This window comes from Rhincodon typus, unplaced genomic scaffold (genome assembly GCF_021869965.1).
Source record: "Rhincodon typus isolate 14 unplaced genomic scaffold, sRhiTyp1.1 hic_rhity00002941, whole genome shotgun sequence".
Lineage (NCBI taxonomy): Eukaryota > Metazoa > Chordata > Chondrichthyes > Orectolobiformes > Rhincodontidae > Rhincodon > Rhincodon typus.
Genome location: NW_025968579.1, coordinates 1 through 10,529, shown reverse-complemented (window position 1 = coordinate 10,529; position 10,529 = coordinate 1). Strand labels below are relative to the sequence as shown.

General features: G+C 41.0%; 1 protein-coding gene across 1 annotated transcript in view; it reads right to left on the bottom strand.

Moving 5' to 3' along the window:
* LOC109910470 (insulin-like growth factor-binding protein 1) overlaps window positions 1–7,737 on the bottom strand; it is a gene marked incomplete at both ends in the record, with an annotated part of 18,955 nt that extends 11,218 nt beyond the window's left edge. The window contains one exon of the mRNA XM_048593488.1: window positions 7,618–7,737. Within this exon, the coding sequence (XP_048449445.1) occupies window positions 7,618–7,737 (120 nt within the window). The remainder of the gene's footprint in view (window positions 1–7,617) is intronic.
* Window positions 7,738–10,529: the final 2,792 nt, after the last annotated feature.

Sequence of the window (10,529 nt, the reverse complement as noted above, 5' to 3'; positions counted from 1 at the left end):
TGAAGAAGGGTCTAGGCCCGGAACGTCAACTTTCCTGCTCCTCTGATGCTGCTTGGCCTGCTGTGTTCATCCAGCTCTACACTTTGTTATCTCAGATTCTCCAGCAGTCTGCAGTTCCTACTATCTCTGTTCCAAAGCTTTCTGTTTTTATTTCAGAATCAAGTATCCACAGTAGTTTGCTTTAATTTTAGCATTTTCAAATCATCCAGATTGAATGATTAAGAACCCATAAAAGTTACTTACAGGTACCAAAGAAGCTTTCTTTTGTTTAAAGCCTCAAAGTTTTCAGGTATGCATAGTACCTGCACCATGTTAGGCTCAAAATCTCACATCTTCAATGTTATTTTGTCATTGTCATTTTCATTGAAGTTAAACTGCATTCTAATATAACTATGTTTTATGATGCCGTTCTTCTTGGAACATCTTAAAGGCATTTTAAACTTATTTATTTTGTTTAAGCTGAAGTGTCTTGTTACATTGATTGCATTGTAAAGTTTAAATTGAAATCGCATCTGTCTGTCCTGATGGTTGAGTTAGATGCTAAGGACATCATGAATATTCAAAGGAGAGCAGGACATTTTACTGCTGTCAGCCCAATGCTGCTCAAACTCTCGCAGTTTAAACATTGCATGTGTTGATATAGTTTCAGGGAGATGCTAGAGAGTTGGCCTTGATAAATTCGTACTAATGGGATAGTTATGAGACAGACAATTGACTAAGTTTAACAGAAAATGCATCAAATAATACCATAAAAACACTACAGGTTTTTCAAGGACTACTTCATGTAGATAGAATTTAATGTATAAAAAGTTTCATTCTCCAAAGGCTGTTTAAATAGTGATAAATTGTGTTGTTTAGACAATAGCTGATAAATTAATGTAAACATTGAGTTTAAGTACAAATCACGTTCAGTTTCTGGAATTAATCTCAAAATTTAATGTTAGTGATTATGGATTGATAAAAGAAAGGGAAACTAAATTTTAATTACATTTGAAATGTGTTAATGATTTCCGAAGATTCACGGAAGGATCATCTACAGAAGACAATGACTAGGTTGGGCCTGTACTCATTGAAGTTTACAATAATGAGAAGCAACCTGATTGAAACATTCTAGATTCTGAGGGGACTTGAAAAGGGCAAGTACTAAGAGGTCGTTTCACTTGTTGAGAGAATCTAGGACCAGAGGACACAATCTCAGTAAAAGGGGTCACCAATTTAAGAAAGAGATGAGAAGGATTTTTTTTTCTCTCAGAGGGTAATGAATCTGTGGGATTCTTTAATGTAGAGGACTGTAGAGGCTGGGTCATTAAGTATGTTCAAGACTGAGACAGACAGATCTTTAATCAGTAAAGGAATCAAGGATTATGGAGGAAAAGTTAGGAAACTGGAGATGGAGATTCTCAGACCAGTAAACTTCAGATGGTCGGGGAAGAGAGATCACATCTGGAGTGAGAGTCATTCTGGAGATTTTAGAGCTGCATGGGGATTCAGTGCAGAGGGGAAGAGTTGCTTTTTACTTGCTCTTTTTGGTTCATTGTTTGTCAAGTCTTTTTAACAGAATAAATTGAAGCCCAGGATCTGGGCCTAGCACAAAACAAAAAGTGACATCACAGGAAATTCAGTAAGTTGGTAATAGCTCCTAATTTGGCTATATAAATTACTTTCAGAGTGAAGGCAAACAGGAGAAATATTTATAGGTAAGATCAGGCAGAACATTCTAATAAACAAATAAAGAACTAAGTAAATAAAGTAGAGATGCTGAGCCAAGCGATGTGTTGTGCCTGCATGATGTGGGAGCTGGTGGACCCCATAGTGGTTCATTGTGACCACATTTGTAGCACTTATTGGTTGCTTGAGCAACTCCGGCTCAGAGTTGATGAGCTTGAATCTGACCTTCAAACACTGCGAAACATCAGGGAGGGGGAGAGTTACCTAGATGCTACATTTCAGGAGGCAGTCACATCCCTTAGATTAACTACCTTGAATTAAGTCAGTGGCCAGGGACAGGAGGGTATGACTATGAATGAGATAGGTAGAGGGATCCAGGAGGTAGTGCTGAAGGAGCCTCAGCCCTTGATGTTGCCTAACAGGTTTGAGATTCTTGCTCCCTGTGTAGATGAGAGTGGCGGTTGCAGGAAGGATGAGCAATCTGACCATAGCACTACGGTACAGGGAGCTATTCAAGAACGGGGAGAAAAGAGAAATTTAGTTGGAATCAGGGATTGTATTGTCAGGGGAATAGACAATGTTCCCTGTGGCCAGAATTGGAAGTCACAAAGGCTGTGTAGCCTGCCTGGTGCTTGGGTTCAGGATGTCTCATCTGGGCTGCAGGGGAACTTGGCATGGGAGGGGAAAGATTCAATTGTCGTGATGCACATATGTACCAGCGGTTTAGGTAAAAAGGTGAAAGAGGTTCTGCTGAGGGAATATAAGCTGCTAGGGGCTAAATTAAATGCAAAAAGGTAATAGCCTCTGAAATACTACCTGAGCTACGAACTAATTGGCATAGGGACAACAAGATTAAAGAGATCAATTTGTGGCTCAAAGATTAGTGTGGGAGAAATGGGTTTGAATTAATGGAATGCTGGCACCAGTACTGAGGAGGGAGGGAGGTGTTCTATTGGGACACGAGTCATGTTGGGACCAGAGTCCTGGAAAATCGCATAACTCGGACTGTGAATAGGGCTTTAAACTAAATATTGGGGGTGGAGTGGTGGGAGGGGAGTGGTTTAATTAATATGAAAAAGTATGAAATCAAACCTAAAGGCAAAGGTAGGACTTCAGGATTGTCAGGCAGTTGATTGTTAGCAAAAAATAAAAAGAAGGAAGGAACAGAATGTGTGAATGTCATATTAGGGGTAGCACGGTGGCTCAGTGGTTAGCGCTGCTGCCTCACAGCGCCAGCAACACGGGTTCGATTCCAGCCTCGGGCGATTGTCTGTGTGGAGTTTGCACATTCTCCCCATGTCTGCGTGGGTTTCCTCCGGCTGCTCCGGTTTCCTCCCACGGTGCAAAGATGTGCAGGTTAGGTGAAATGGCCATGCTAAATTGCTCATAGTGTCCAGGGATGTATAGATTAGGTGGGTTATAGGGGGATGGGTCTGGGTGGGATGCTGTGAGGTTCGGTGTGAACTTGTTGGGCCGTAGGGCCTGTTTTCCACACTGTAGGGATTCTATGAGTGTACCAAGGAATCATAAAAGTGCAGGATAACTGATAATAGAACAAACTTAAAGGCTTTGTATCCTAATCCATGAAGCATTCCGAATAAGGTAGGTGAACTGATGCTGCAAATTGAGGTGAATAAATATAATCTCATTGCCATTATGAAAACATGGTTACAAGGAGATCAAAACTGGGAAATTAACACTCCAGGACATTTGACATTTGTAAAAACTGGAGGGATGGAAAAACTGTTGAGATAGCAATGTTTATACAACACAAAAGGAAGACAGTTGTGAGAGTCCGATTTGTCAGAAGTAAAGAAACGGCCAGGAAAGGAAGGCATTGGTAGGAGTCCAAACAGTAGCCTGATGCAGGGTATAAACCTGAAACAGTGACCTTCTGGCTCCTTTGATGCTGCCTGACCTGGTGTGTTCCTCCAGCTCCACATTGTATTGACTCTAACTCCAGCATCTGCAGTTCTTGCTATCTCCCAAACAGTAGCTAGTCTGTGGGAAAGGCCATAATTCAACACATCATAGGGCCATGTAAAAAGAGTAGAGCAATAATTATCGGTAACTTTAATCTTCACGTTTATTGGGTTAATCAAATTGGAAAGGGTAGCTACAACAACGAATTCATAGAGTGCATTAGGGATAGTTTCCTAGAGCAATTTGTCATGGACCCAACTAGGGAGCAGGCTATCTTGAATCTGGTAATGGGTAATGAGACAGGTTTAATAAATGACCTCAGAGTAAAAGATTCCATGGGAAGTAGTGATCATAACATGAAAGAATTAAAATTCAATCTGAGACTGAGAAACCTGGGTCAGGAACAACTGTGTTTAATGTAAATAAAAGGAATTACAATGAAATGATGAGAGAGTTAAATAAAGTGAACTGGCCAGATAGATTGGCAAGAATGACTAAAACTAAGCAATGGCAGATATTTAAGGATGTAATTCATGACTCTCACAAAAAAATCCCAGTAAATATCAAAGATTCTAAGAGAGGGGATAAACCAAAGATAGCTAACCAAGATAGTTAAGGAATTTTGTAAGTTGAAAGAAAAAGCAAAAAAGGAAACCAAAGTCTGTGATTGCCTCGAAGACTGGGATAAATTCAGAATCCAGAAAAGAGAGCTTAAAAAGATAATGAAGACAGAGAAAACAAACTACGAGGGCAAACTAGTGAGGAATATAAAAACTGTTGATAAGAGCTTCTTTAAATATATAAATATGGTGGAGCCCACTAGGGAACAGGCAATACTGGATTTAGTGTTGTGCAATGAGGCCAACTTGATAAGGGAGCTTAAGGTGAAGGAACCCTGAGGAGGCAGTGATCATAATATGATTGAATTTACTCTGCAATTTAAGAGGAAGAAGATAGAATCAGAAGTAATGGTATTACAGCTGAATAAAGGCAACTACAGAGGTATGAGGGAGGAACTGGGAAGAATTGACTGGGAGAGGAGCCTAGCAGGAAAGACAGTGGAACAGCAATGGTAGAAATTTCTAGGAGTAATTCAGGAGACACAGCAAAAATTCATCCCTAGGAAAAAGAAGCATGGCACAGGGATGGTGAGGCAACCCATGGCTGACTAGGGAAGTTAGGGATTGCATTAAAGCAAAAGAGAAAGCATATAATGTGACAAAGGGCAGTGGGAATCCAGAGAATTGGGAAGCTTACAAAGACCATCAGAAGGCAACAAAAAAAGAAATAAGGAGGGAGAAGATTAAATATGAGGGTAAGCTAGTCCGTAATATAAAGGAGGACCGTAAGAGTTTCTTTAGATATTTAAAGGGCAAAACAGACGCAAAAGTGGACATTCGACTGTTGGAAAATGATGCTGGAGAGATAGTAGTGGGGAACAAAGAAATGGCTGAGGAACTGAATAATTACTTTGCATCAGTCTTCACAGTGGAAGACACGACTAATACCCCAAAAATTCAAGAGAGTCAGGGGGCAGAGCTGAGTATGGTGGCCATCACCAAAGAGAAGGTGCTAGAAAAACTAAATGGCCTGAATGTGGATAAATTACCAGGACCAGATGACCACGCCCCAGAGTTCTTAAGGAGATAGCTGAAGAGATAGTGGAGGCATTAGTGGTGATCTTTCAGGAATGCTAGAATCATGGAGGGCCCCAGAGGACTGGAAGATCGCTAACATGACACCCCTGTTTAAAAAGGGAGTAAGGCAAAAGACGGAAAATTACAGGCCTAACCTTGGTTGTGGGTAAGATTTAAAAGTCCATTGTGAAGGATGAGATTTCTGATTACTTGGTAGTGCATAGTAAAATAGGACAAAGTCAGCATGACTTCATCAAGAGGAGGTCATGCCTGACAAATCTGTTAGAATTCTTTGAGGAAGTAATGAGCAGGGTAGACCAAGGAGAGCCAATGGATGTTATCTACCTGGACTTCAAGAAGGCCTTTAACAAGGTGCCACACAGGAGGCTGCTGAGTAAGATAGGGGCCCATGGTGTTAGGGGCAGGGTACTAGCATGGATAAAGATTGGTTGTCTGGCAGAAAGCAGAAAGTAGGGATAAAAGGGTCTTTCTCAGGATGGCAGCTGATGCAAATTGGTGTTCCACAAGGGTCAGTTTTGGGACCACAATTTTTCACTGAATACATTAATGATCTAGATGAAGGAACTTAGGGCATTCTGGCTAAGTTTGTAGACGATACAAAGATATGTAGAGAGACAGGTAGTATTGAGGATATGAGGAGGCTACAGAAGGATTTGGACAGGTTAGGAATGTGGGCAAAGAAGTGGTTTTCGGGAACAAGGAAATGGCAAAAGAGTTGAATAGATATTTTGCATCAGCCCTTATGGTGGAAGATACTTTGAAATCCCATTAATATCCAGGAATACAGGGGACTAATTAAGTACCATCACCATCACTAAAAAAGTTGTATTTGGCAAACTAATGGGGCTAAAGGCAGATAAGTCCTTTGACCCTGATAGTTTGTGTTCTCGGATCCCAAAAGAGGTAGCTACAGAGACAATATATGCATTGGTTATGATTTTCCAAAACTTACTCGACTCCAGAGAAGTCCCAGAGAATTGGAAGCAGCTAATGTGACATCCCTATTCGAAAAGTAAGAGTCAAAATGTAGGCAACTATAGGCTAATTAGCTTAACATCTATTGTTGGAAATGTATTAGAATCAGCTTTTAAGGAAGTAATCACAGAACATTTCGAAAATCGTAACCTAACCAAGCAGAGTCAGTATGGCTTCATGAAAGGGAACTTGTGACTGATTAATTTATTAGAGTTTTTCAAGGAAGTCTCAACCAGAGTGGATAGAGGGGGGCCAGTATATGTGTTGTATTTGAACTTCCAGAAGGCGTTCAACAAGCTACCTCACAAAAGATTAAGTTATAAGAGCCCACAGTGTTGAAGGTAGTATATTGGTATGGATAGAGAAGTGGCTAATGGGCAGGAGACAGTGAATGGGGATGAGGGGTTCTTTTTCAATTTGGTGAACTATAACCAGTGGGTTTCTCAGGGGTCAGTGCTGAGTCTGGAGCTGTTTACAAAGTTTATCAATGAATTTGAAGAACAAATTGAATGTACTGCAGCCTAATTTGCATACAACACTAAAATGGGTAGAAAGGGAAATTGTGAGGGGAATACAAACAGTTTACAGAGAGAGATCAATAGGCTAAGTAGGCAGGCAAAGAGTTAGCAAATGGAGTATAATGTGGGAAAATATGAAGTTGGCAAATGGAGTATAATGTGAGAAAATATGAATTTGGCAAATGGAGAATAAAGTGGGAAAATATTAAGTTATTCATTTTGGAAGGAAGAACAAAAGAACTGAATATTATTTAAATTGAGAAAAGCTGCAGAAGGGGCTGAGAGGATGTTTCCCCTCATGGGAGAGTCTAGACCCAAAAGACATTGTCTCAAAATAAAGGGGCACCAATTTAAAACTAAGATGAGGAGGAGTTTCTTTACTCAGAGAGTCGTGTCTTTGAAACTCCTTGCCACAGAGAACTCTGGGGGAAGAGTCATTGTGTATATTTAAGGCTGAGCTAGACTCTTGATCAGTGGGAAAACCAAGGGTTCTGGGCAAAGAGCAGGAAAGTGGATGTGAGGAATGTCGAATCAGCCACGATCTTATTGAATGATGGAGCAGGCTTGCGAGGCTGAATGACCTATTGCAGTTCCTATTTCTTATGGACTTATAGATCAGCTGTGATCTACTAGAACGATGGAGCAGACTTAATAGGCTGAATGCTGTACTTCTGCTCCTGTATCTCATGACCTTATGATCATTGATGATCTGGAAGCTATTAACACATCCTGAACTTAACCTTTGATGTACTTTTCAAGCAAGTACAAAACAGTTTGAGCATTGTAGATGCGAATATCTGTTGTTCTACTCCATTTTGTAAACAATAACTAGCTCCCAGTTTACAGTAGAAGTAATTTGTCCAAATTAGACTGACCTGCATACATAGCTGATATGCTTCTGAGTGACGACAGTGCTTCCCAGCTCTTTGGATTTTCGAGATCATTGCTACTGTGTTCGTAATGAAGTTTCAATAACTTTTGGTTTTGTATGAATGCTGGAAAGTTAAAGAAAGCAACAATGTTATTTAAAGCAAGCACCAGCAATAATGCCATTGCAATAAATTTCCAGCTTTCTTTATACAGAATGGTGTGTTATACATAAAAATGTGCAGCCACCTCAACCATGTGTGTACTTACATGGGACGCTTCGTTATATCAATAACACTGTTGCATTTTCAGAGTGTTTGGTCATTCTTATGTAGCAAATTCCAAACCATAAAATTGTATTTATGTATACAAGCCTGAATACCAATGTCAAATGGATTATCTACTCATTAATTTTGATGCATTTTTGGATATTTATTTTCTTTCTCTTACTGTAGTTCACCATTGCTTGCAGCAAATTTCATTCTGAAACACAGTTATTTGAAATTTACACTTTATTTGCAACCCAATTACCAAATAAATTGAATGATTGTCTCCACCCTCTGAGTGGTTTGGCAGATGTGTGATGCAGTTGTAAAATTGGGTGGTATACATGGGTGGCTCCCCACCAGCTAGCATTTTACTGGCAGTTATAATGCTGTTGGAGGAGTCTGAGGTGAGATGATAAGTATTACGGCAGTGTTCTAACTGATTATTTGGATATTTGACGTTATTGGCTATGATGATACCTGATCATTTGTCATATTCTTGACATAAGTTCGATAGATCTAAAAGTTGAAAGCTGAAATTTTTTTGCAATGCATCTCTGACTGTGAAAAGGATGCGAGATCACTTGGGGTACTACCCCCTCAGTTATTTTTCAAGTTGAAATTTTGTGGCATAGGGAAAGACTTCGTGCAGCAAGTGGTCAAATGATTTATTACCAATTTTTATAAAGATTTCCATTCCATTCAGTAACTGGCCATTGTTACCATACCAACTGATGGTACAACTGGACAAGTCAGATCCCAGAATGAACCTGGTGTCATAGATTTTCTGAGACAACGCAGTGTGGAGCTGGAGCAACACAGCAGGTGAGGCAGCATCATATGAGTAGGAAAGTCGATGTTTTGGGGGGTTCCCCTCCCGAAATGTCGACTTTCCTGCTCCTCTGATGCTGCCTGACCTGCTGTGTTCTTCCAGCTCCACACGGTGTTGTCTCTGACTCCAGCATCTGCAGTTCTTGCTATCTCTGAGTGAGTCATAGATTTTCTTTTATTTTAGTTAATGTGGTGGTCAACTACTGATATACGGTCACACAGGGCTCCAGATTTTCTTTAACAGAACAGAAGTTTATTACACAAAAGCTGATGAAACAGCAAGCTATCTAGATACGAAACATGGTTGGAAAGATCTTAAAACTCACAGTAAAAAAAAGAGTTCAGATTTTCTGAACTAATTCTTTATTGCACTGTCATACATGGGAATTGTGCATGGGGATCCTGCAGAATTCCCATAGAAATAGACGTGGAAGAGTTGCTCAGAAAGTTGAAGATTCTGCTGGGCTATTTCCCTATGCCTGCACCAGTGATCCCCACAACCTGGCAGCTTAAAGGGAACGTTTCCTGGAACCATCCAAACATATCCATTTAAATCGGAGAAATTAGAGGTTCCAACTGAAGTTAAGTAAAATGTTGCTGAGAAAACATTGGACTATCAAATGCCTCATCCAGCTCTTGAGTAACTATTTAACTGAATCCACAATATAGCTTACACCCACCCAATGACTCTGCAACCTGGACCCTTACATCTCCAGCCCCTAATCTAACACAATACCCATCCCTGCCTCCTCCCAACTCACTGTCCCCCATCAACTTCCATTGGATTTGACTGCTGCATCCCATCTTTGTGTTCACCCTCCCCCCTGCCCCATGACCTGATAACTGACAGATTTTCTCCCTCATCTGAACCCCAACGGAAGTCCCATCTTAGAATTCCCTGCATCAGCCGACAGCCTCCTGGAGATCTGATACCAGCACCCCTACCAGACTAGAGTCCAACACCCTTTGGATCCTTCACACATTAACAACAATTCCCCCACCCTCCATGCTCCCTCCCCCCAGATCCAATATTGCCCCACCACCCTGACCTACCATCACATACCTTGCCCCTTTGCCTTCTTCCCCTGGCACTCTACACACCTGGCACCTTATGCCCTACCCATTTGGAGCTCTACCAATTTGGTACCTGAATTACTGGTACCCACTAACTCCTACCCATTTGTCACCTGACTGTGCCAAAGCCCTAACCATGCACCACCCAACCTCAGCAGCTGTCTAAGGAACTGGCTGTGATGCTGGATCTTTAATGTACAGAAAACTGAAACTGATTACTGTGAGAAAGGGGGCCTGGTTTGCCCTCCATTAACTGTCCTATGCCAGGAGGGACCAGTCAGAACAGAAGTATGACTCCACATTTCTGAAGGAGCCTAGTTAGAAATGTGGAATTCTTTGCTTTCATAAAAAAAATTCAAGAGTGGAGTGGCAATCTGCATGAGAGTGCCAGTCCTCATAAAATCCCTCCCAACATTGTTGGCAAGGTGCCGCACAAGAGGCTATTGCATAAGATAAGGATGCATGGTGTTAAGGGTAAAGTATTAGCATGGATAGAGGATTGGTTGACTAACAGGAAGCAAAGAGTGGGGATAAATGAGTGCTATTCTAGCTGGCAGTCAGTGACTAGTAGTGTGCCTCAGGGATTGGTGTTGGGACCGCAATTATTTACAATTTATATAGATGATTTGGAGTTGGGGACCACGTGTAGGGTGTCAAAGTTTGCAGATGACATTAAGATGAGTGGCAGAGCAAAGTGTTCAAAGGACTGTGAAACTTTGCAGAGGAACATAGATACATTGAGTGAGTTG